Raw genomic sequence first — 27854 nt, 5'->3', positions numbered from 1 at the left:
AAGCCTCCACTTTGCATATCTGATATTGTTATTTTTTAAGGTAATAGGCTTCTTGACTAAACTTGTGTGAAGGGACAGCAAACAGGCAGTGCCTGGCTAGCCTATGTGGACGAGATGAGGAAATCTTGTTCTATCAGACACTCGCGCACGTGTGCACGCACTCACACAATTGAGGCACAATCTCTGTTAAATATTAACCAATACCAAAACCAAATCGGGAAAGATAGGTAGGAGCAAGCCCATGTAATGCTTTGTAGGTTAGCAGTAAAACCTTGAAATCAGCCCTTGCAGGAAGCCAGTGTAGAGAGGCTAGCACTGGAGTAATATGATCAAAGTTTTGGGTTCTAGTCAGGATTCTAGCAGCCGTGTTTAGCATTAACTGAAGATTACTTAGTGCTTTTTCCGGGTAGCCGGAAAGTAGAGCATTGCAGTAGTCTAACCTAGATGTGACAAAAGCATGGATACGTTTTTTCTGCATCATTTTTGGACAGAAAGTGTCTGATTTTTGCAATGTTACGTAGATAGAAAAAAGCTGTCCTTGAAACAGTCTTGATATGTTCGTCAAAAGAGAGATCAGGGTCCAGAGTAACGCAGAGGTCCTTCACGGTTTTATTTGAGACGACTGTACAACCATCAAGATTAATTGTCAGATTTAACAGAAGATCTCTTTGTTTCTTGGGACCTAGAAGCTTCTCTGTTTTGTCCGAGTTTAAAAGTAGAACATTTGCAGCCATCCACTTCCTTATGTCTGAAACACAGGCTTCCAGCGAGGATAATTTTGGGGTTTCACCATGTTTCATCGAAATGTACAGTTGTGTGTCATCTGCATAGCAGTGAAAGTTAACATTATGTTTCCGAATGACATCACCAAGAGGTAAAATATATAGGGAAAACAATAGTGGTCCTAAAACGGAACGTTGACGAGCACCGAAATTTACAGTTGATTTGTCAGAGGACAATCCATCCATAGAGACAAACTGATATCTTTCCGAGTCAGGTTTGTAGGCCTCCTTGCTCGCACGCGCTTTTTCAGTTTTGCCCACACATTTTCTATGGGTTTGAGGTCAGGGCATTGTGATGGCCACTCCAATACCTTGACTTTGTTGTCCTTAAGCCATTTTGCCACAACTTTGGACGTATGCTTGTGGTCATTGTCCATTAGGAAGACCCATTTGCGACCAAGCTTTAACGTCCTGACTAATGTCTTGAGATGTGGCTTCAATATATCCACATAATTGTGCTGCCTCATGATGCCATCTATTTTGAAAGTGCACCAGTCCCTCCTGCAGCAAAGCACCCCTAGAGCATGATACTGCCAACCCTGTGCTTCACGGCTGGGATGGTGTTCTTCGGCTTGCAAGCGTCCCCATTTTTCCTCCAAACATAACGATGGTCATTATGGCCAAACAGTTCTAGTTTTCCAAAAAAAGTAGGCTCTTTTTTGGGGGGGGGGGGGTTGGAGCAGTGGCTTCTTCCTTGCTGAGCGGCCTTTCAGGTTATGTCGATATAGGACTCGTTTTACTGTGGACATACAAACGTTTGTACCTGTTTCCTCCTGATATCTTCACAAGGTCCTTTGCTGTTGTTTTGGGATTGATTTGCACTTTTCGCACCAAAGTACATTCATCTCTGGGAGAGAGAACATGTCTCCTTCCTGAGCGGTATGACGGCTGTGTGGTCCCATGGTGTTTATACTTGTGTACTATTGTTTGTACAGATGATCGTGGTACTTTCAGGTGTTTGGAAATTGCTCCCAAGGATGAACCAGACTTGTGGAGGTCTACAATTTTTTTCCTGAGGTCTTGGCTGATTTCCTTTGATTTTCCCATGATGTCAAGCAAAGTTTGAAGGTAGGCCTTGAAATACATCCACAGGTACACCTCCAATTGACTCAAATTATGTCAAATAGCCTATCAGAAGCTTCTAAAGCCATGACATCATTTTCTGGAATTTTCCAAGCTGTTTAAAGGCACAGTCAACTTAATGTATGTAAACTTCTGACCCACTGGAATTGTGATACAGTGAATTATAAGTTAAATCATCTGTCTGTAAACATTGTTGGAAAAATTACTGTCACGCCCTGGCCTTAGTTATCTTTGTTTTCTTTATTATTTTAGTTAGGTCAGGGTGTGACATGGGGGATGTTTGTGTGTGTTTGTCTCGTCTAGGGTGTTTGTATTGTCTAGTTTTTTTTTGTAGAGTTCATGGGGTTGTGTTCAGTGTAGGTGTTTATGTAAGTCTATGGTTGCCTAGATTGGTTCTCAATTAGAGACAGCTGTCTATCGTTGTCTCTGATTGGGAGCCATATTTAGGCAGCCATAGTCATTAGGTAGGTTGTGGGTAATTGTCTATGTGTAAGTTGCCAGTGTCTGCACTTATTTGTTTTGTATAGCTTCACGGTCATCAGTTTGTTGTTTAGTTTGTTTTAGTGTTCTTCCTCTTTTTTAAATAAATACAGTATGTATTTATATCACGCTGCGCCTTGGTCCTCTCTTTCACCCGAAGACGATCGTGACAATTACTTGTGTCATGCACAAAGTAGATGTCCTAACCGACTTGCCAAAACTATAGTTTGTTAACAAGAAATTTGTGGAGTGGTTGAAAAACAAGTTTTAATGACTCCAACCTAAGTGTATGTATACTTCTGAGTACATCTGTGTCAATTTAGGTGTAGGAATGCAGCTCGTACTTTCATTTTATAGTGGATATCAAGGCGGATTTAGGCGGTCCATAGCAACCTACTCACCTGAGTTTTGCTGAGCACATTATTTGCCTGGAATAGCCTAGGCTTACATGACATTTTATGGAATTTCTAAATTTTGAATATGACTAGGCCTATAGTTAACTTTATTTCACATTCATTACTTTGTAAGTACGTTTTCATGGTAGGCTATTTAAAGCTCTGAGCACATCATGGACATCAATAGGAAGTGGCAGGAGATGACTTTCAGCAGATTGCCAACTACAACTATACTTGAAAGGGCACGCAACTCAAACTGACAGCAGCGCGCTAAATGAAACAATTTTGACAGGTACGTTTCTACTACATCTGAATTATCGAAGTGTGCCTATTCGATGGTAACACTTTAGACTATTAGACTATGCTACTTTAAATATGTCCATTCCTTTTTGCGACGTTCAATGTGTTTGCATCACATTTTCAACTCTACGGATATGTTTTATTTTTTTAATGTTGCCCTAAATAAGAAATGTTTATGTGCGCTCTAGGCAACAGCTGGTAGATACTGGTAGGCTGATCTACAAGAATAAATAATTATAGATAAGAGAGATTTTTATTTGTCAAAGCTGTCAAGAGTCGATTATCATGTCACCAGAATCAGACTCTCGATGTTTAGGCTGTTGGAAAGGATCATCAAGATCACCGTGCACTTTCAACACCCTGTGAAGTTCATTATAAATGATTTCATTAATAAACTGCATGGTTTCCCAAGTCGTAGAGGGAGGACTACACAATATATCATAGCGTGACTTCAATTTTACTTCGATATTATGGTTATTATATCAATATTTGCTCATAAAGGCGTTTCCACCGCCGTTTGTTGCATAAGTCATTTTATCAATAGCAAAAGATCTCAGTATTTCGAACGAACAAACAGTCGCAGCCGTCATGTTTTTTTATATATGGGAAGACTTCACTCGCATAAAAACTGGATGGATACGTGGTTATTGAGCCGATATTGAACAAAGATATTTCTCTCCTGTCACACTGTAAGATATTACTTATTTGTTTTATTTTATCTTGATTGACAATTGATCAACTAAATTTGACCAGTTGTTTAAACATTGACAACGACTATTATTACAATAAGATTAAATTGCATGTTTTGCTCCATTATGCCTTCTTGAGTCTTAGGTGTACTACACTATACGCGTGTGTTTGAGTGTAGATAGGCCTACATTCAAGTGTTATATTTGGGTGCGTACTGACTCTCTTCTAGTCCACTATACAAACTACATTTGTTATCTGTAATAGCCTACGGCACAACTGTCGTAATGTCACGTTGACACTGCCAATGTCATACTATATATGTAATTTCAAATCCTATCATTCCCTGTAAAATATGATGACCCTTTCCCATTAGAAGTGACAACACCAGTGACAGTTTATTTCTGATACAAATACTAGTGACTGTTAATGTCAGGTGTCATTATTTCTGAGAAAAAAATGTCTGTGTAATCGACAGATCTTTATTCAGTCAAGCTCTAAAACAGAATATAATAAAATAGCAAATGAACTGAACAGAGTAGGCACATGCAGGTAAAACAGTATTTAGGCTAAGCTCTAATTAAGCATTTAATAAGTAAGTAGCCTTGAGCCGGAACGGCTCATAGGTATGGGTAACAGTCTATTTAGCTATCATGCCACTCCTTGCCACCCCTGTCACGCTAAACATTTTTGGCATATGACAAAGAGTACAAGGAGTGGAATGTTAGCTATATCCTGTTTCTGTATGGTTGATTTTGCAAAGACGCGCACTTTTGGATGTTCAATGTTTTGGAAAATGAAACCTTGAAACTGCTTTTTATCTATCTGAATATTTTCTTCACTCTGTCCGGAAACAAGATCTAATAGTGGCTGAGACCATACTATTTAAGAATATCAAGATATTTATCGGTTTCCTCAAATACCCGAGGGGATATGTCATTACCACCAAGTCATACAATTAGCTTTTTTAGTTTGAAAGGAAATTACAGAAATATAACATTTAATATGAATTGTATTTTTTAATGTATTTTTTTACTATTTCGAATTTTTCTTAATTATATGCATTCATCATTGTCATGTCTAAATGTCCATAAATGCCTTGATGATGCTCAGAAACATGTATTTACCACATCAAAATCGTAATATGTTACATTACTTTAGAAATTATCTTAAGAACTAGCATATAAGGTTCACATATGGGAAAAATCATAAATATCAATTGTAATTTAATACACCTTTGCCTCAAAAATATGTACCATTGTGGTAATGGCAGAGTGTAGTGGAAATTATATTTCATATAAAACAAATGATGAAAAATACCATTAAACATTTTAATATAATGTTTGTACATGTTTAATTTGATTGAAGATATATTCATTCCATCCAATTCCATCCATCCAATTCATACCAAAGATTTTTTATGGGGTTGAGGTCAGGGCTCTGTGCAGGCCAGTCAAGTTCTTCCACACCGATCTCAACAAACCATTTCTGTATGGATCTGGCTTTGTGCATGGGGGTATTGTCATGCTGAAACAGTAAAGGGCCTTCCCTAAAACTGTTGCTACAACGTTGGAAGCACAGAATAATCTAGAATGTCATTGTATGCTGTAGCGTTAAGATTTCCTTTCACTAGAACTAATGGGCCTAGCACAAACCATGAAAAACAGCCCCAGACCATTATTCATTCTCTACAAAACGTAGGAAGATGATTTTTATGCGCTACACGCTTCAGCACTCAGCAGTTCCGTTCTGTGAGCTTGTGCGGCCTACCACTTCCTGGATGAGCCGTTGTTGCTCCTAGGCGTTTCCACTTCACAATAACAGCACTTACAGTTGACCGGGGCAGCTTTTGACGAACTGACTTTTTGGAAAGATGGCATCCTATGACGGTGCCATGTTGAAAGTCATTGAGCTCTTCAGTGTGGACCATTCTACTGCCAATATTTGTCTATGGAGATTGCATAGCTGTGTGCTCGATTTTATACACCTTTCAGCAACGGTGTGGCTGAAATAGCCGAATCCGCTAATTTGAAGGGGTATCCACATACGTTTGTATATGTAGTGTACGTCCTTGTCCTCTCCTTGTTTGATTTATGGGACATCTTATAGAAACATTTAAAATAAACAATTAAAGTAAGTACTAATCATTGTAAGTCACATAAATAGACATCAAAATCACTCAATCACCCGAACATAATATAACATTTAATGGTCTTATTTAGCAAATAAGTGTTCATTTTGTAATTTGTTTGTGTTTTCATGTCTTAAGGTAAGTAAAAATGTATAAACTAATACATTTTGTCATTACCACCACATTCTGTCCTTACCATCACAGTTCATTATGTGGTGGTAATGATGTGTGGTGGGAATGACATTTTAACAGTATTTGGTCATAAATAGCAGGGATTATAGCATGCTAACTCCAGTTGAACAGCTAGAATACAATGTATCCTAAATACACATAATTAAAACATAATTTAAAAAATCTAACATCATTTGATGAAATTATAGCCTATTTGGTAATGAAGTACAATATTTTACTTATTTTATTTTCTGTCATTTCCTGACAGCAAAATTGGAATTCCCCTCCATATGCTCCACTGTCACTATTCATAGCCATGGTGACCAAGTACAATAACTTTTGAAAAGGTTATTATTATGTAATGTGCTTGTCGTGGTGGTAATGACACAATACTTTGAGATGACTGTGTTTTGTGTACAAAAAAGTATCAAATAGAAAATGGCTTATGCACATCTAATATGTATATAGTTTCCATTTATTTGACTCTTTTTTTTAAACAGGTGCATTCAATATTTTGTAATTATCAAGACTTTTGTAAGTGTAATACATAGAATAATGTCAAAAGTCTGGATGTGAGACAGGACAAAAACAGTGAAAAACAGTTTAATCCAGACATGAAATGCTTTAGAAAATAAAAACATTTTGAAAGCTGAAAAAACAGTTTACGGTTATTTTAGTCTCTACTTAATGTATGTGAAATAAAACATGTAAATTAAAATGTTATCTTAAAAATCTAACCCTGCGACACAAAAAGGCCCGTGTTTGCAAAATCACCCAAATACTGTTTGAAGAAAAATAAACTGAATGTCAAACCAATATCAAATCATGTGAAACAAGTGTAACATAGTAGCCTAAGGAAGTAAATATTATTATTATTATTATATATTTTTATTCACAAGTAGTTGAATATTGGAATGTAGGCTTATTTGGAAATACACTTAAAGTATTAGCATATATTTGAAAATACATATTGCCTGTTTTGGTATTCGAAATAATCTATTTGAACATATTTTCAAATAGAAGGCCATCATAGGAAGTTAATTGAAAATACTTTCAAATACTTCCAATAGAAGCAGTGGTTTTGTGCCACATTATTTGAAATGACTCAAATACATAGAAAATAAGTATTTCAAAAGCAAATAATAATAAAATACCCATGTATTTCAACCCAGGTCTGAAACACATGACTGACTAGTGTCTTATTGGTCTGATCTGTTCTTTAGTGACATCGATCTGTGTCTGACTGTGTCCATGATGCGCTGCCTCGTTCAGAAGAAAACATGCCTCATCATTTTATCTTCACTGCTACTGTTCCCCCTCCTCCGCTATTGGACTCGAAGGGCCACCACCACTGTTGACGTCGGACCAGGTCAGAGCTACAAGGCACAGAAGGTTCTGAAGGAGAGGCTGCAAAATGTCCAGAATAGTTATGACAATATCCCATATGTCCTGAAGGAAAGTGTGGCAGGGTGAGTTCATATGGGCAAATGGTATAACACATGTATAACACATTCATAAATGGCGAAAATGACAGTCAAAAAATAAAAAATACAAAACAAGGTTTTGAAGTGTGTCCTAAATCTAGAAGATATAAGAGAACTCGGGAAATAAATAAATACATATATATATATATATAGTGGGGCAAAAAAGTATTTAGTCAGCCACCAATTGTGCAAGTTCTCCCACTTAAAAAGATGAGAGAGGCCTGTAATTTTCATCATAGGCACACTTCAACTATGACAGACAAAATGAGAAAAAAAATTCCAGAAAATCACATTGTAGGATTTTAAATGAATTTATTTGCAAATTATGGTGGAAAATAAGTATTTGGTCACCTACAAACAAGCAAGATTTCTGGCTCTCACAGACCTGTAACTTCTTCTTTAAGAGGCTCCTCTGTCCTCCACTCGTTACCTGTATTAATGGCACCTGTTTGAACTTGTTATCAGTATAAAAGACACCTGTCCACAACCTCAAACAGTCACACTCCAAACTCCACCATGGCCAAGACCAAAGAGCTGTCAAAGGACACCAGAAACAAAATTGTAGACCTGCACCAGGCTGGGAAGACTGAATCTGCAATAGGTAAGCAGCTTGGTTTGAAGAAATCAACTGTGGGAGCAATTATTAGGAAATGGAAGACATACAAGACCACTGATAATCTCCCTCGATCTGGGGCTCCACGCAAGATCTCACCCCGTGGGGTCAAAATGATCACAAGAACGGTGAGCAAAAATCCCAGAACCACACGGGGGGACCTAGTGAATGACCTGCAGAGAGCTGGGACCAAAGTAACAAAGCCTTCCATCAGTAACACACTACGCCGCCAGGGACTCAAACCCTGCAGTGCCAGACGTGTCGCCCTGCTTAAGCCAGTACATGTCCAGGCCCGTCTGAAGTTTGCTAGAGAGCATTTGGATGATCCAGAAGAAGATTGGGAGAATGTCATATGGTCAGATGAAACCAAAATAGAACTTTTTGGTAAAAACTTAACTCGTCGTGTTTGGAGGACAAAGAATGCTGAGTTGCATCCAAAGAACACCATACCTACTGTGAAGCATGGGGGTGGAAACATCATGCTTTGGGGCTGTTTTTCTGCAAAGGGACCAGGACGACTGATCCGTGTAAAGGAAAGAATGAATGGGGCCATGTATCGTGAGATTTTGAGTGAAAACCTCCTTCCATCAGCAAGGGCATTGAAGATGAAACGTGGCTGGGTCTTTCAGCATGACAATGATCCCAAACACACCGCCCGGGCAACGAAGGAGTGGCTTCGTAAGAAGCATTTCAAGGTCCTGGAGTGGCCTAGCCAGTTTCCAGATCTCAACCCCATAGAAAATCTTTGGAGGGAGTTGAAAGTCCGTGTTGCCCAGCAACATCCCCAAAACATCACTGCTCTAGAGAAGATCTGCATGGAGGAATGGGCCAAAATACCAGCAACAGTGTGTGTGAACCTTGTGAAGACTTACAGAAAACGTTTGACCTCTGTCATTGCCAACAAAGGGTATATAACAAAGTATTGAGATAAACTTTTGTTATTGACCAAATACTTATTTTCCACCATAATTTGCAAATAAATTCATTAAAAATCCTACAATGTGATTTTCTGGATTTTTTTTTCTCATTTTGTCTGTCATAGTTGAAGTGTACCTATGATGAAAATTACAGGCCTCTCTCATCTTTTTAAGTGGGAGAACTTGCACAATTGGTGGCTGACTAAATACTTTTTTGCCCCACTGTATATATGCATATATATATATATATATGCATTTACATTTTTTACACATATTTAACTCGTTTTTCGGGGTAGGCACAAAACTGCCTTCATACTTCCATTACTTGTTTTAAACGGGTACTTGTTTTCTTCAGAGTCGTGTGACACTTATGGGGGTCATAAAGCGGAGAACTGCATCGTGTTCGTGAGAATCTCCCCTTTCCATAGTGGTGTCCCATTAGTTTGCAGGCCAAAACATTCGGACGCTACAGACGTTTTCGCGAGAGGACTGATTTTCGGGATGGTCTGACAAACACCCTCTAGCGCTGCCACCTTTCATCGCAGATGCGGAAGTGCGACATCGGCGGATGTGGTAGATTGAGACGCATCCAATGCAAATAACAAAAAACAGATATCTCTAGATAAAACTGACGTATATTTGTATATATTTTGTTATTATGTAACTTAGTTATTTAGTCAATCGACTATAGGTGGTTAATATATAGTTCCATGGGGGGGCAATTCCATTTGAATTCGGTCAACTGAAATTCCAGGTCCAATTACAAGGTCCAATTTCCTCATTGCGTTTCTGATTTCGAGCTACTTCCTGATTCGACTCAATCAAATCAACCTGCATGGTTTCCATTGCACTAATAGTGACTTATTTTGTCCCATACTCTTACCAACCGTCCACAACGTTCTTCATTAATCTCAATCAGGCGTCTGGCACTGAACGAGTGTGTGTGTGAGGCAGATAAGAAGCCTGCCATCGACCTGCCTTTTGCCCAAGTGCTGTTCCCCCGTGTCTGGGCCCAGGATGACTTCCACACAGCCTTCCAGGAGGCAGAGCTGGCTCAGGTGAAAAGTCGCAGGCAGCAGGAGTACAACAGCTTCCAGCAGAGGTAACTGTACAGTACACAGAAGTGTTGTGCTTTGCTTTGCAGTGCATTGGAATTTAGTGATTTGCTTTGCTGTGCACCTTGCGACTATATACTGCAACTCCCCACTGTTTTCAAGTTATGGGCCCACCCTTCTTTCTCTTCTCTCCATCAATTGAGGCCAACATCCAACATAAAATATGTGACGTACATGACGTGTTTACAATGCTGCTTTTAGTTTTAATGCACCATATTGCTGGAACAAAATTCAAAATACATTTCAACTTGATGTGTGTATGTGTGTGTGTGTGTGTGTGTGTGTGTGTGTGTGTGTGTGTGTTGTGTGTATACAGGGCGCATTTGTAAAGGAGACCTTGGTCTCAATATGTCTTCCTGTTAAAATAAAGGTACAAAATAAAAAGTACATTACACCATCATACTTTAGCTTGAGTTTATTTCTAGTCTGGCTAACTTCTCCATGTTGGCTGCAGGTACCAGACTCCCGCAGACCTCCTTGTTATAGCAGAAGCCAACAGTCCCCTGCAGTACCCTACCCAGGGGGTGGAGGTTCGCCCTCTCAAGACTATCGTTATCCCTGGTAAGACTAAACAAAGTAGTTATTCCACTGAAAAGATTTACACACTGGGCAGAAGGGATTTTTGCAGCTTTGTTGTAAATATGACCTTTGCCCCAACCATAACTGTAGAACAGTTAAAACTAAACTAACCTTATGACTGAAGGTGGAATTCTCTTCTCTTTTTTAAGGGTTGGGTCTGAAAGAAAAGAATAGACAACTTCATACAGTAAGTTTATCTCCATTTATAATACTACATTGAACAAAAACATAAACGCAACATGCAACAATTACAAAAATCTTACTGAGTTACAGTTCACATAAGGAAATCAGTCAATTTGAATAAATAAATTAGGCAATAATCTATGGTTCTCACATGACTGGGAATACAGATATGCATCAGTTAGTCACAGATACCTTGAAAAAAAGGTAGGGTGCGTGGAACAGAAAACCAGTCAGTATCTGGTCTGACCACAATTGTGACTCACCACCTGGATGTGGTCCTTTGTAGCAACATTTGAAATGGTGTTTTTTACATTGGATAAAAGTAGAGACTCAGAGCTGCAAAATGGTATGTCATACACTGCATTTTTAAAGAACAATGGGAAAGTAATTCTGCTTTGAAAGTTGATGAACTTGTGAACTCACTTTTGAGAAAATGGCCTTTGGATGTTTTGGTATCTAGTGAAGAGCTCTTCTATGTTCATACCCTATTAAGCTCTAGCCCCACCCATTACGTTTCACTCTCGGAGCGTTCAGAGCGCACACTTGAGGCTCTGGCCGATTGTTTGTTTACCTCTGGATAACATGAAAACAGCCTAACCAGCTCTGCTGCCAACAATTTAATTATGCTTTTTTGCCAACGTTTACTGACACTGGCTGTATTCAACAGGTGTTGTACACTTTATCTTAAGACATGTAGCTAGTCAGCTAGGTAAACAATAAACCTAGCTTGGTAAACAACGTGTAAGATCATACACGTCACATAATGTTAGCTAATGAGCCTTCCAGCTAACGTTTGCTAGTTAAACAACAATGAACATAGTGCCAAATCATGTCGTTACTACCCTGCATGAATCTGCTGGGAGCTAACCAACCGGGTTCAATGTTAACTAGCTAACATTAAGCTCTAACTAGCCAAGCAAACGGTTCTGGGATACGAATGATAATGTTATACACATAACGTTAGCTAGGGAGCCAGCCAGCTAACGTTAGCTTGAAATGAAACAGCTTTCTGCCAAGATTAGAAATGTGTAATATCTGAAAATGTAGCTAGCTAGACTATCTTACATACATCATCATGTATGATGGACGCATCTCCCTGTCACGGATGCCATGCCACGGTTGCTCTTAGTTTGAAGATGTAATCCGGAGACAGGTGTTTTCTCCATCTCTTTAGCTATCATACACTAATTCCACTGATTTCGATCCTCCAGAAAGTGGAGGGCAACACTTATGCAGCTCCACTACACTATACATTTAAAAAAGCTGTGTTTTACAGGATTACCAACACAGACTGACCAACTCAAATAGACAGAAGCCTTCTATATGGCAGACCAATCTGAACTCCTCTCTCGGCATGTCTAGCCCACTCATTATCTCAGCCAATCATGGCTAGCGGGAAGGTTGCTGGCTTTTTCTGTGGCTTAACAAAAGAGGCTCGTAATTGAACAATTTTATTCGTACTTACAGATGGCATATAAGTTTGTTATTAAGGCACATGAAAGTTCACATGTTCCAGAAGGCATTTCTGCCAAACAATGCATTTGATTAAAAAAATAAACGTTCAAATGGCTCTCCTGTGAAATCGTGACTTGCCACATATGCCTAGTTTCATGAAATGAGGAACAATTTGCCTCTTGCAGCACGACACTTCTCCTTTACATAGAGTTGATCAAGCTGTTGATTGTGGCCTGTGGAATGTTGTCCCACTTCTCTTCAATGTCTGTGCGAAGTGGCTGAATATTGGCGAGAACTGGAACATGCTGTCGTACATGTTGAACCAGAGCATCCCAAACGTGCTCAATGGGTGCCATCATGTCTGGTGAGTATTCAGGCCAATGAAGAACTGGGACATTTTCAGCTTCCAGGACTTGTGTACAGATCTCTTCTACATGTGGCCGTGCATTACCATGCTGAAACATGAAACATGAGGTGACGAATGGCACAACAATGTGCCTCAGGATATCGTCACGCTGTGCATTCAAATTTACATAGATAAAATTAAACTTTGTGCATATGGAACATTTCTGGGATCTTTTATTTCAGCTCATGCAACATGGGACCAACACTTTACATGTTGCGTTTATATGTTTGTTTCAGTATATGTTTGTTGTAGTGGCAGGTAATCTAGCGGTTAGAGCGTTTAGCCAGTAACCGAAAGGTTGTTTGTTGTCGGCTCAGGGAGTCGAACCATCTTGTCGGCTCAGGGAGTCAAACCATCTGTCTATGTGCCCTTGAGCAAGGCACTTAACCTGTAAGTCGCTCTGGACAAGAGTGTCTGCTAAAATATAAAATGTTGATTCATGTTTAACATAAAGGGATCTACAGTAATTTTGTGACCATTGTAATTGCCCCAAGCAGACTCGTTTTTTGAATGAAACTGAATCCTCCCTATCATGTCCTATAGGTGAATCTGACTGCTACCCTGGGGACATTTGATGTGTTAGCCACCGTAGACGGGGTCTCCATTAGAGGACAGGGAGTGATGCACATGACTTTGTCCAGTAGACTCCTCTCCACTCTGAACAGACAGCTACAGTTTGTCACCTACACCAACACCTTGTTCCACCCTAGGACGGCTGATACAGGTTGGTCAGCCCCTCTGTGTGTGTCTAGTCCTGAGTCCTGATACTGCAATACAGAGTTTTGAAAACTAACTTTTTAGTGCCTGCAGCTGTACAGGAGCTGTATGCCATACTATACAATACAACTTTATTGTCCATTTAGTAACAGCAAACAACAGAAATGTGTATTTTGTGCCGTTCTCAACCCCCGCCACTCAATTCCCCATTATCATGCCACTCCCTGTCATTCCACTCCCTGTCATTCCACTCCTTTTCCACTCCCACTCCTTTTTACTTCAGTACGTCAACACAGAGATACACAACACTTCATTTCCTGCATGTCTCAAATTCTTTATAAACCTGTCTATTATTCCCTGGAAGGGGCACACAACTGGCCTACACTATAATTACACAGTCCGTGTTTAGGGAAGAGAGCATGAGAGAAAAAGCAACTGGAGAAAAATAAGTGGTTGCTGGTATTTGACATTCCATGTTACAATGTAGGTGTGGTAGACTATAGACTACAGCTTGTTTGCTGAACGAGTCTTTGAGTCTAGAGAGCGATTCTAAGTAAGTTTAGCTGTTTGGGGAAAGAGATGTTAGCACAGAGGCAGAGCAGTGTTTTGTGTACAACAACAACCGTGTTGTCACTATCCATATGTTAACGTGGATGTTATAAAAATAACAAGTATCTGTAAAACTGTTAAACAAGTTTGATCTCTTATTGCCCATTAGGCATTGAATGTAAAGTGAAGTACATTTTTGTTTTGTTCATTTGATTATATTTTATCAAATTAACTATACTGTACTGTGATATACTTGAGATATTAGAGTGATGAAATGTGTTTCTCTGCTCTATTCCAGTGCAGTTTGAGACTGATGGACACCAGTCCGTTTTTACCATAAAGGTTGGACATGCTGTTATTCCCAAGCTCTATCACTCAGGTTACACTGGAGGTACGTACTGTATGGGTTGTTAATTTGGCATTTGACCACTGTACAGTTATTTGTATCTGTACAGTTATCGTAGGGATCCAAGGTCCTAAATTTTGCAATGTTGTTTAAGGCCCAGTGAAGTCAAAATTCATTTTTTCCTGTGTTTTGTATCAAATTGTATAACAGCTCATGCAAGTGTGAACAAATTTGATCAGTTTTATTTCTTGATAGTTGCTGGTTGAAAATTCAATCTACACAGGAGTTTCGGGCTTTCCATGGTGACATCACCATGCTGTAAATTGGTTAAAAGAGTTCCAAATCTCTCTACCAATGACAGCTAGTGTTCAGTTTTGCTCTCCCCACTCAGACCACTCACAGACAGTCCTAGCAAAATTCTTGCTTGAGAAATATATTTTTTTGCTAAAAAAGCTATTTTGGCCCATTTGATAGGAAATCTATTACGTTAAAGTACTTATAGGACAATTCCACCCCAAAACTAACTTTTGGTATTTGTTTTATTAGTCCATTGTTGACATAGTCCCAAAATGTTTTGCTTGTCAGCAATAAAGTTTTCAAGATATGTAACTTTCAAAATATAGAAGTCATCACGTACGGCTCCCGAGTGGCGCAGCGGGCTAAGGCACTGCATCTCAGTGCAAGAGGCGTCACTACAAACCTTGGTTCAATTCCAGGCTGTATCATAACCGGCCGAGATTGGGAGTTCCATAGGGCGGTGCACAATTGGCCCAGCATCGTTAGGGTTTGGTCGGGGTAGGCCGTCATTGTAAATAAGAATTTGTTCTTAACTGACTTGCCTAGTTAAATAAAAAAAGTATGCATTTTGCATCATATGGGGGATGATTTCTGTATTATGAAAGTAACTGAAGTTAAGTATAAGTATGAATATTCATAATTGGGTACGAACACGCCTTTCCTTTTTCCTCAGAATACAGCATAAGCTCACTTGTCACCATAGCTACCAAGACATTTCTGCGTTATGACAAACTGCAGGATCTGATTGACAGCATACGGGAGTTCTACCCCACCGTCGCCATAGTGATAGCAGATGACAACGAGCACCCCCAGCCAGTGATAGGTCCACACATTGAACATTACATTATGCCGTTTGGGAAGGTAAGCAAACTTTATTTTAGGAAGTGTAGCTCCTGTTTCATCACAGCAATCGTCTTCAGTTCTGGTCTTGGGGGACCCACAAGTTGTCCTTTTGTTCCAGCCCAGTATTTCATTTACTTGTGATTCCCTCCTGATACTCTGAGGGTCTCCATGTCCAGGATTTAAGAACACCTTGGCTATCAAATGTTCGGCTATCGCCAAATTGGTAATTAAGTCTTTGTCCTGTCTGTCCACCTCTGTGCAGGGTTGGTTTGCAGGGAGGAATCTGGCTGTCTCTCAGGTGACCACCAAGTATGTGCTGTGGGTGGACGATGACTTCCTCTTCACCTCCAACACCAGGCTGGAGAATATGGTGGAGATCCTGGAGAAGACCAACCTGGACATGGTGTGTGTTTGTGTGTGTGTGTTTGCGTGTGTGTGCTCATAGATCTGGACCTGGTGAGTGATGAGGGTGAGGCCTCTCTGAATGACTAAAACCAGGGTAGAATCAGGTTAGAACCATAGTAGAACCTGGGGTGGAATTGGGGGGTGGGGGGGGGGGTCGCGCATGGGAACCGAGTTCTCAAAGTGAAAGTCATATTGACATGTACTGTACGTATAATGTTTTTGAGGCTGGATTAAAATGTTTGTGGTGAGTTCCCAAAGTGGTTTCATACAGTAGCCTAGGCTAGGGGGGTGACTTTCTATCCACGCCAAACTTGGTACAAAACCACGCCCACGAGTAACCTAGCAACATTCAAAACTGCATGAGAGCGCTGACTGGATGGTCGAAGAGCCTCATCCTGGCAGGTGAAAATGTGATCGAAGTCCAAAGTTATTTACGATGTTTTAGCTTTGAATTTGGCCCAATATTACTGGATAAAGTAGAAGCATAATTCATGTGTGGTAACTGTTGTTTACTGGCTTGCAAAACTTCCTTGCATAACTTGATTTTAGCAAGGAAAGGCTTGCTTGCAAAACATGATTTTAGGAGATCAAATATCTACATTTTAAATATCAAGGCTGTAACACAACAAAATTAGGAAAAACTCTAAGGGTGTGAATGCTTTCTGAAGGCTGTCACGCCCTATGTTTCCTGTATTATTTTTGTCAGGTCAGGGTGTGACAAGGGTGGATATGATTGTTCTGTATTGTCTAGGGTTTTTGTATGTCTAGGTGTGTAGTCTAGGCATATGTAGGTCTATGGTGGCCTAGATTGGTTCCCAATCAGAGGCAGCTGTTTATCGTTGTCTCTGATTGGGGATCCTATTTAGGTTGCCATTTTCCAGTTTGGTTTGTGGGTTATTGTCTATGTGATGTTGCATGTCTACACTCGTGTCATTTAGCGTTCACGGTCGTTTTGTTATTTTGTATAGTTTGTTCAGTCTTCTTCGTTATTAAAAAGAAGATGTATTATCATCACGCTACGCCTTGGTCTCCTCACTACGACGATCGTGACAAAGGCGCTGTAGTTATGGTGGGAGAATCAGTTAGTCAGGAAATACTGCTTTTGAGCCGGAAGTGTTGTAATCTAGAGCTGTGCAAACTTGAGCAACTTGTTTGGTCTGTTTTTTGACAACTTGCCAGTTGTGGTTTAGTTTTCCACTTTGACATAAAAAGAGGGTTTTCTACCAACTCGGTTCCTGTACCAACTCGGTTCCTGTACCAACTCGGTTCCTGTACCAACTCGGTTCCTGTACCAACTCGGTTCCTGTACCAACTCGGTTCCTGTACCAACTCGGTTCCTGTACCAACTCGGTTCCTGTACCAACTCGGTTCCTGTACCTTTGGAATGTAGATCTTCTGGTTTTGAAGTGGTTAAACAAACCAGAAGTTCAGCTGGTTAATCAGGTCAACGGTCTATGATGGGTGCAACGGCTGTGCGCGTGTGTGTGTGTGTGTGTGTGGTGTGTGTGGTGTGTGGTGTGTGGTGTGTGGTGTGTGGTGTGTGTGTGTGTGTGTGTGTGTGTGTGTGTGTGTGTGTGTGTGTGTGTGTGTGTGTGTGTGTGTGTGTGTGTGTGTGTGTGTGTGTGTGTGTGTGTGTGTGTGTGTGTGTGTGTGTGTGTGTGTGTGTGTGTGAGATCACAGGTGGTAGGTGCTGTGAGGGAAGCTACACTGACACCCTGAACTGGATGATTTTACGTTGTGGCAACTCATTTGTGGTGACTCGTATTATCTTCCCACTCATTTAGTTATTTTTGTGTCTGTTACCCCAGGTGGGTGGTGCTGTGAGAGAAGCTACAGGCTACACTGCTACTTACCGCCACACCATCTCAGTGGAGGAAGGGGGTGAGGAGGGGGACTGTATACACATCAGAAATGGATACCATCATGTCATTGAGGGCTTTCCTAACTGTGTCCTAGCCGACGCTGTTATCAACTTCTTCATGGGGAGGACAGACAAGATGCAACAAGTGGGATTCGATCCTCGTCTGAACCGTGTGGCTCATCTAGGTGAGTGTCTTTGTCTCATCACTAGAGCCCAGAGGTTTTCCTTATTTCTGATCAAAATATTGCTTTTATTTTAATTGTAACACAAATCAAAGGGACAGCAAAATACCAACATACTTTAGGTGTAATACCCCCAGGGGTGTGTGCTTAGTCCCCTCCTGTGCTCCCTGTTCACCCACAACTTCCTGGCCACGCACAACTCCAACACCATCTTATGTTTGCTGACAACAAAACGGCATTAGGCCTGATCACAGACGACGATGAAACCACCTATTTGAGAGGAGGTCAGAGACCTGGCAGTGTGGTGCCAGGACAACAACCTCTCCCTCAATGTCAGCAAGACAAAGGAGCTGATCACGGACTACAGGAAAAGGAGGGCCGAGCACGCCCCCATCCACATCGACAGGTCTGTAGTGGAACGGGTCGAGAGCTTCATGTTCCTCAGTTTCCACATCCCTAAAGAATTAACATGGTCCACACACATGTGGGGTGGCAGGTAGCCTAGTGGTTAGAGCGTTGGACTAGTAACCGAAAGGTTGCAAGATCGAATCCCTGAGCTGACAAGGTACAAATCTGTCATTCTGCCCCTGAACAAGGCAGTTAACCCACTGTTCCTAGGCCGTCATTGAAAATAAGAATTTGTTCTTAACTGACTTGCCTAGTTAAATAAAGGTTAAAATAAAAAACACACACACACACCAACACTGTTGTGAAGAAGGCACGACAACACCTCTGCCACCTCAGAAATCTGAAAGGATGTGGCATGGGCCCTCGTATCATCAAGAAGTTCTACAGCTGCACCATTGAGAACACCTTGACTGGCTGCATCACCACTAGGTATATATCAATGATGTCGCTCTTGCTGCTGGTAGTTCTCGGATCCACCTCTACGCAGACGACACCATTCTGTTACATCTGGCCCTTCTTTGGCCACTGTGCTAACAAACCTCCAAACGAGCTTCAATGCCATACTTCCGTGGCCTCCAACTGCTTTTAAATGCTAGTAAAACTAAATGCATGCTCTTCAACCGATCGCTGCCCACACCCACCTGCCCGACTAGCATCACTACTCTGGACGGTTTGGACTTAGAATATGTGCACAACTACAAATACCTAGGTGTCTGGTTAGACTGTAAACTCTCCTTCCAGACTCACATTAAGCATCTCCAATCCAAAATTAAATCTACACCTCGGCTTCCTATTTTGCATGCTGTATAAGATCTGTATAAGATCAATTGTAAATGTTCAGCATTTTGCCCAAGGTGTAAAACGGGGATGGGCACACTGATGCATATGTTTTTGTCCTGCCCTGAACTAAGCAATTATTGGAAAGACATTATTCAGATCTTATCACAGGAGAGACATTATTCAGATCTTATCACAGGTCACTAATATGATGGTACAGGTTAGGCATTATATTGCCACTCAGCAGGGAGGTAGGATTCAGCCCATGAGTAAACCTATAACTGATTAACTGTGGCTGGAGAGGAAGGAGGTAAAAGGTCTCATTTCTTACATGTACTCTAGGCTTCAAGCTCTGTAGGGAAACGATGAACCTCCGAAAGCTTGCACGAAGTGGCATGATGACCTTGGTCTCATTGTTGAGGATGAGAAATGGGGAAAACTCTTTTTAGATGCTCAGCGTCTTTCATCTAACACAAGGCACAAGTTGATGCAATTCAATATTTTACATAGAGTCTACTTTACACCAGATAGAGACTGTATAAGATCAATTGTAAATGTTCAGCATTTTGCCCAAGGTATTAAACGGGGATGGGCACACTGATGCATATGTTTTTGTCCTGCCCTGAACTAAGCAATTATTGGAAAGACATTATTCAGATCCTATCACAGGAGAGACATTATTCAGATCTTATCACAGGTCACTAATATGACTACCACTAGATCCTTCCCTTATTCTTCTTGGAGATGATTCTGTTCTACCAGTTAATATTGGTAGCAAAACCAGATTCATTAAATTGTCAGTCATTGCAGCCAATAAATGTACAGCTATTACATGGAAGAGTGACACTCCACCAAGCAAGCAGATGTGGCTAAAAGAACTTCCTATATTCCATCTGAAAGAATAACATACAATTTACGTAATAAACCCTTTGAATTTACTGATGTCTGGGGCGACTTTCAGTAGTTTCTAGAGACGTCACCTTAGCTGCCTCATTACTACTTTCTTCATTCATGTATTATTATTTGTTTTTGCGTTGAATAATTTATTTTCTAGCATGGAATGTGAAGGTCATTCTGTTTCTTTTTGTTGTTAATCAGTGAAGCTAATACCGGGAGGAGGTAGTTCATGTGTTGGTGAGGGAAGGGTTTTGTGCCCCCGTGAGGGAAGGGTTTTGTGCCCCCATGTAGCATGGTGTTTTGTGTAGGTGGAAGGAATAACGGGGCATTATGTGTCATATTTTGCTGATTTGTAAAATTGTTAAAAAATATATATATATATTGAAAAAAAAAAAAGTTTTTTAAAGTTAATGTAATTCCTAAAATATACACTACTGGTCAAAAGTTTTAGAACAACTACTCATTCAAGGGTTTTTCTTTATTTTTACTATTTTCTACATTGCAGAATAATAGTGAAGACATCAAAACTATGAAATAACACATATGGAATCATGTAGTAACCAAAAAAGTGTTAAACAAATCAAAATATACCCTGGAGACGAGAAGCAAGTACAGGGAGTGACCATTTGATGAAACAGTGGACATATAACAAAACAAGAACAGCGTCAGGACAGGGGGAACAAAACGACATTACGACAATAATGCTGACACGGGGAACAAAAATGAGGAACAGACAGATGTAGAGGGAGAAATCAACAACGTGAAGGAGTCCAGGTGAGTCCAATGAGTGTAGTTGCAGGTGTGGGTACTGAAGGGCAGCCTGGCGAACCTCGAGCACCAGAGTGGGGAAGCGGGAGCAGGCACGACCGTATCCCCCCCCCCCAGGGTGGGCCAGCCTGACGGGCGCCCAACAATCCGGCTGAGGCATGGGAGCCCGGCGGGCCGGCTGAGGCATGATGTGCGATGAGGCATGGAAACCTCTTGAGCCAGCTAAGGCGTGGAAGCCCAACAAGCCAGCTGAAGCATGGGAGCCCGGCGGGCCGGCTGAGGCACCGTCGGTTCCATCGGCAGTGGCACCCGGACCGACGTCACCAACGAAACAAAAACCTCCCTGATGCTTCAAATATTGATGTCAGCATTCTGTAAGGACAGACGCTGGAGACGAGGCAAAGATACCTCTCGAGCCAGCTAAGGCATGGAAGCCCGACAAGCCAGCTGAGGCACCCCCGGTTCCATCGGCGGTGGCACCCAGGCCTGACGTCACCACCAAAATCAAAAAACAAGAACTGGTGAGTTACCAGCCTCAGAAATTGCTTCACAATAAATGCTTCACAGAGTTCAAGTAACAGATACATCTCAACATCAACTGTTCAGAAGAGACTGTGTGAATCAGGCCTTCATGGTTGAATTGCTGCAAAGAAACCACTACTAAAGGACACCAATAAGAAGGGACTTGCTTGGGCCAAGAAACACAAGCAATGGACATTAGACTGGTGGAAATTTGTCCTTTGGTCTTGAGATTTTTGGTTCCAACCGCCGTGTCTTTGTGAGACAGGGTGTGGGTGAATGGATGATCTCCGCATGTGTATTTCCCACCGTAAAGCATGGAGGAGGAGGTGTTATGGTGTGGGAGTGCTTTGCTGTTGACACTGTCGGTGATTTATTTTGAATTCAAGGCACACTTAACCAGCATGGCTACCACAGCATTCTGCAGCGATCCCATCTGGTTTGGGCTTAGTGGGACTATCAACAGGACAATGACCCAACACACCTCCTGGCTGTGTAAGGGCTATTTTACCAAGAAGGAGAGTGATGGAGGGCTGCATCAGATGAATTGGCCTCCACAATCCCCTGACCTCAATCAAATTGACATGGTTTGAGATGTGCTCAGCATATGTGGGAACTCCTTCAAGACTGTTGGAAAAGCATTCCAGATGAAGCTGGTTGAGATAAGGCCAAGTTTGCAAAGCTGTCATCAAGGCAAAGGGTGACTGTTTGAAGAATCTCAAATTGAAAATATATTTTGATTTGTTTAACACTTTTTTGGTTATGTCACGATCGTCTATAGGAGAGAGAGATGACCAAGGCGCAGCGTGTGCAAAATACATATTTTTATTATAAGAAGGAAAACGAAACAAACCAACAAACAGACGAACGTGAAGCTATTAAGGAACTAGTGCACACATGCAACATAGAACATAGACAATTACCCACAAACACATGATGCCCATGGCTGCCTTAAATATGGCTCCCAATTAGAGACAATAAACCACAGCTGTCTCTAATTGAGAACCAATCTAGGCAGCCATCGACATACAAACACCTAGACAAGACATTTCCCCATTAAACCTACAAACCCCTAGACAACCCAAAACACATACTTCCCCATGTCACACCCTGACCTAACTAAAATAATAATGAAAACAAAGATAACTAAGGCCAGGGTGTGACAGGTTACTACATGATTCCATATGTGTTATTTCATAGTTTTGATGTCTTCACTATTATTCTACAATGTAGAAAACAGTAAAAAAAAAAACTTGAATGAGTAGGTGTTCTGAAACGTAGTGTACTAAAGTATAAATCACTTAAAATTGCTTATATGAAGCAAAGCAGACAGAACCATTTTCTTGTTTTAAAAATGTATGGATAGCCAGGGGCACACTCCAAAACTCAGACATTATTTACAAAAGATACATTTGTGTTTAGTGAGACCGCCAGGACAGAGGCAGTAGGGATGACCACGTGTTCTGTTGATAAGTGAGTGAATTTGACAATTTCCCTGTCCTGCTAAGCAATCAAAATTAACGAGTACTTTGTATGGAGTAAAAAATACAATATTTTATTTAGGAATGTAGAGAAGTAAAATATTTCAAAAATATAAATAGTAAAGTAAATTACAGATACCCCCAAAAACGACTTAAGTAGTACTTTAATGTATTTTTTACTTAAGTACTTTACACTACTGCTAAAATGTATTGAGTCAATAAGTGATGAACCCCTTTGTTATGGCAAGCCTAAATAAGTTCAGGAGTGTGCTTAACAAATCGTATTAGTTGCATGGACTCATTCTATGTTTAATAATAGTGGTAAACGTGATTTTTCAATGACTACCTCATCTCTGTACCCCACTCATACTAGTATCTGTAAGGTCCCTCAATCTAGTAGTGAATTTCAAGCACAGGTTCAACCACAAAGACCAGGGAGGTTTTTCAATGCCTTGCAAAGGGCACCGTTTGGTAGATGTGTTAAAAATAGTGAAGTTATTCATTAGGCTTTGGATAGTGTGTCAATACACCCCATCACTACAAAGATATAAGTATCCTTCCTAACTCAGTTGCCGAAAAGGAAGAAAACTTCTCAGAGATTTCACCATGAGGTCAATGGTGATTTTAAAATGTTTTAATGGTTGTTGTGATATGAGAACTGAGGATGGATAAAAAAAAAAAGAATTGTAGTTACTCCACAATCCTAACCTAGTTGACAGAGTAAAAAGAAGGAAGCCTGTACAGAATACAAATATTCCAAAACATGTTTGCAACATGGCACTAAAGTAAAACTGCAAAATAAATGTGGCAAAGCTATTGAGTTTGTCCTGTTTGGGCAATACAATACAACACATTACTGAGTACCACTCTCCATATTTTCAAGCATGGTGGTGGCTGCATCATGTTATGGGTATGCTTGTAATCATTAAGGACTGGGGAGTTTTATTATAAAAATGAAATTGGATGGAGCTAAGCACAATCCTATTGGAAAACTAGGTTCAGTCTGCCTTCCTACAGACACTGGGAGATTAATTCACCTTTCAGCAGGACAATGACCTAAAACACAAGGCCAAATCTAAGCATTTCACTTTTAGTTTACACCTGTTGTTTACGAACCATGTGACAAATACAATTTGATTTAATAAGTAAATCCTTCTAGACTGAGAACATAAACTATGACTTGTCACTGAAAGTCTGCAACAAGAAAACAAGACATTCCTTTTGTGATCAAATTGTAAAAAGCTTTTATTGCATCCTCAGAGTTCTTCATCGACGGGCTCGGGATTCTCCACATAGCTTCCTGTGACGACATCATCATAAACCATGCATCTAAGATCAAGTTGCCATGGGGCAAGTCGGACAGTGAGAAGGCCTACGCCAAGTTCCGCTACTCCTCATCGGATGCTGCCCAAATCAAAAATGCCCTTTTTTACTTCAAGAACAGACTCAAATGCATGTCTAGTAACTGAAACAGGCTCTACAAGCTATCACTTGAGGTTTTAAAACTGAGGTTTTTATTTTTGTTACACTGAGCAGCCATTTTTTGTCATCACCAGAGGTGTCATGCCCATAGGGGGCATAGGAGCACGTCCCCCCCTCGGATTGTATTTTTTGTATGTCATTTTTGTTGTTGTTTCTCTACTACTAGCCACCAATGATTTTTATGAGGTTGGCTTTAGCTAATCCAGATTGGGAACCTCTCCAACCTCATAACTAGCTAACAACAAGAAGCCATTTCAGGATATCAATCAAGCTAGAGTAGCTAGCTTGTCTATCTTAGCTGGAATGCCTGCTGACAAGGTTTGTATACTTTAGAAAAGAACGCAATAACTAAATGCACTGAATAAGACTCACATTCCTTTCAATCTTTTACCCAGGTTTTAGCAGAGATGCAGAGAAGCATATTTATCACCAGTCAGGAGGATACAGACCGCTCAAGAGGGTATGCTAAGTAACCAGTAAAATATACATATTTTTTAAAATATATTAAGCGTAATGATTACGGCTATAGATGGCAGGAAAAAGCTGTTTCGGGTTTTTGGAACAAATGTAAAATCTCCAACTTCCAGACGAGGAACATAACCCCCCCCCCCCCAGCCATCCTCATGTACTTTGTGCCCACTCTGATTTTTGGGGTGCATGATGCCCCTGGTCACCACCACAGCATTTGTTGTGGACACAGTGAATGTGTGGAAACAAACATTGAAAGTGAAGAACCAAGCCAATGAGCATCTCCTTTGTCTGTGCGGATCAGGCTTTGGTCAAGGTGTGTTTCCACCGTAGAGAATGATAGAGACGTCACCTTTCTATATGTCCCATTATGACATCTGTGAGCGCACGGGCAGCGTCATTTATTTATATATTTTTTGGTCTTTATGAAACTGGTATGCTTTTTTATTTATTTTCTTTAACCAATGTTGGTCTTTAATGCAGGGACGACAGACAAGTTCCTTACTTTTCCCCCCTTCCACTTGCCTTTTCCATTTTTGCAGTAATGCTGCAATTAGTTGGTTGTAATTTTGGGTTGAGCAGACATATTTTTGTTAGCTGCATGTGTGACAACTCCACCAGTCCTATTTATGATATAATTGGCTATTTACGGATAATTGGCTATCCGTAAATAAAATAAAAATTACATTTACTTTTGATAACTAAGTATATTTTAAACTAAATACTTTGACTTTTACTCAAGTAGAATTTTACTGGATGACTTTTACTTGAGTCATTTTCTATTAAGGTATCGTTACTTTTAGTAATGTATTGGGTACTTTTTCCACCTCTGCAAACAGAAAGGGTGCATACTGCGAACGAATGTTTGCTCATGAGTATAATTCATTGGCTGAGCCCTCCTTGTGACCTGGATATAATTATGTGAGCCTTCCTTAACCCATTAGAAGTCCCACCTAGTTGACTGCTTTTAAAATGGTGGAAGCCCTCAAGGGCAATGTCCATGCCAAAACAGGTTTTATCAATCTAGAGTCCTCTAACTAACTATGGTATTAACAGACTGTGCCAGTGTGAGTCATGCCATAGTACTGAAGTGCAAGGTCTTCTCCCTCCTGATTACTTTAATTACCTGACTTAAACCCTCTTGCTCTTTGAGGAGCATATGATATCCTCCCACTCATACTCTGGACAAAGTTATCACTGTTCAATGTTTACGTGGCAAACCTGTCTATCATGGGGTTTGCCACATAAATGGGGCGGCAGGTAGCCTAGTGGTTAGAGCGTCGGTCCAGTAACTGAAAGGTTGCTAGATTGAATCCCGAGGTGACAAGGTAAAAAAAACTGTCGTTCTGCGCCTGAACAAGGAAGTTAACCCACTGTTCCTAGGCCATCATTGTAAATAAGAATTTGTTCTTAACTGACTTGCCTTGTTAAATAAAAAATCATGGTCTGTTTATGGCTCCCTATATAGTGCACTACTTTTGTATAGGGAATAGGGTGCTATTTGGGACACACCCATGGTCTGAGATCACAATATGAACTTTACTTTATGGAGACTGACATTCTGAATATTGTCCTGAATTCATGCCATCCAAACATATTTTCATCTAGCTGCAGCTCTTCCAACCAATCAAACACTTCCTTTGAAATGAAATGTAGGTTTACCTATAATATGCTTTTCTATATTTGCACTCTTCATGAAAAGCATTTTGATTGATGAATTTCATTAACTTGCTGTCACTTTTCTTTATACAAAGAACTGTAATGATCTGTTTGTATTGCATAATCATGGACACCTACCTGTCCTGCCAATGTAATAATGATATAGCCAGGCAGGTCACCCGTGATACAAGTCAGTAATCAACGTGATATAGATTAATGTATTCTCTTCATGACGAATTCAAGCAGTCATACTTTTTGTATTATTTTGCATGAATGTTACTGAGACTGTGATATCTCGTTACATGCTGCCGTTATACTATTTGACCACAAGGTGGAACCAGAGACCTGAATAATGATTGTCTATAGAAATCTAATACTGTTTTGTTCCTAATGTCAAGTTCAGTTTTCTACAGTTTAATGATGAAAATGTATTTTTTATTATTAAAATGTAATGTTTAAGTTTATGGATCTGATTTTGAGGAATTGCATTTTCCGTTTCTCCTGTTATACTGTAGGCTGCAAACTGTATGAATTCTTCTCGACTAAGTAGAGTAATGACCAAGAGGTGCATGGTTTCTATTCACTGTTAGAACATGCTGATTTGGCTGACAGCCGTATTATAGCAGACTGTATACCACAGGTATGACAAAACCATTAATTGTTCTGCTCTAATTACTTTGGTAACCAGTTTATTAATAGCAATAAGGCACCTTGGGTTTGTGGTATATGGCCAATATACCACGGCTAATGGCTATATCCGGGTACTCCGCTTTGTGTCTTGCGTAAAAACAGCCCTTATCTGTGGTATATTGGCCATATACCACACCCCCTCTGGCCTTATTGCTTAATTGTATATCATGTCACAAGTCTATACGCTGTACCATTGGCAAAATGGGCAACATCACTTGTGGTTAGTTGGTGAATAGTTGCTCCTTGTACTATTGAATATGATACTGGGTGCGATAGGCCTTCTGTTCTTTTATTTGAGGTCCTTATTTGCGGTCTTATTTCCATTGTACGATGAATGGTGTGTTATTTGTAATGTAGGGTCAGACAATCACCTGTCTTTGTGATTGTCTCCACCCACCTCCAGGTGTCCCCCATTTTCCCCATTAGTCCCTGGGTATTTATTTCTGTGTTCCCTTTTTGTCTGTTGCAAGTTCATCTTGTCAAGTCAACCAGCGTGTTTTTCTGTGCACCTTCTTTTTCTTATCACTCTTTTGCTAGTCCTCCAGGTTTTTGACCCTTGCTTGCCTTGACTCTGAACCCGCCTGCCTGACCTTACTGCCTGCCCTGACCTTGAGCCTGCCTGCCACTCTGTACCTCCTGGACTCTGACCTTGTTATGATCTTTTGCCTGTTACGACCATTCTCTTGCCTGCCCCTTGGATTATAATAAATATCTGAGACTCGAA

General features: G+C 40.5%; 1 protein-coding gene across 5 annotated transcripts; it reads left to right on the top strand.

The window, feature by feature from the left end:
- Window positions 1-2610: 2610 nt before the first annotated feature.
- LOC139557735 (beta-1,4 N-acetylgalactosaminyltransferase 1-like) lies at window positions 2611-27854 on the top strand. 5 transcript variants are annotated; one of them, XM_071372876.1, is made up of 11 exons: window positions 2611-2632; window positions 7253-7498; window positions 9963-10145; window positions 10613-10719; window positions 10887-10924; window positions 13325-13505; window positions 14346-14438; window positions 15364-15551; window positions 15796-15936; window positions 17747-17984; window positions 24092-27854. In XM_071372876.1, the coding sequence occupies exons 2-11, from the start codon at window positions 7281-7283 to the stop codon at window positions 24298-24300; spliced, it is 1596 nt and encodes a 531-aa protein (XP_071228977.1). In that variant the 5' UTR covers window positions 2611-2632; window positions 7253-7280; the 3' UTR covers window positions 24301-27854. The 5 variants fall into 5 exon arrangements, with proteins under 5 accessions (XP_071228977.1, XP_071228976.1, XP_071228975.1 ...); XM_071372875.1 differs by lacking the exon at window positions 2611-2632 and adding an exon at window positions 2696-3032; XM_071372874.1 differs by lacking the exon at window positions 2611-2632 and adding an exon at window positions 3098-3729.

Source organism: Salvelinus alpinus, chromosome 28 (assembly GCF_045679555.1).
Source record: "Salvelinus alpinus chromosome 28, SLU_Salpinus.1, whole genome shotgun sequence".
Classification (NCBI taxonomy): Eukaryota; Metazoa; Chordata; class Actinopteri; order Salmoniformes; family Salmonidae; genus Salvelinus; species Salvelinus alpinus.
Note: the sequence above shows the minus strand (reverse complement) of the source record. Positions and strands in the feature narration are given on the sequence as shown.

Bases quoted from the DNA above. Each gene is read 5' to 3' on its own strand.
- LOC139557735 (XM_071372876.1), top strand. From the start codon at position 7,281: ATGATGCGCTGCCTCGTTCAGAAGAAAACATGCCTCATCATTTTATCT. The intron at 10,720-10,886 runs GTAAGACTAAAC...CTCTTTTTTAAG, and splicing joins CAAGACTATCGTTATCCCTG to GGTTGGGTCTGAAAGAAAAG. The intron at 17,985-24,091 runs GTGAGTGTCTTT...TTGCATCCTCAG, and splicing joins GAACCGTGTGGCTCATCTAG to AGTTCTTCATCGACGGGCTC.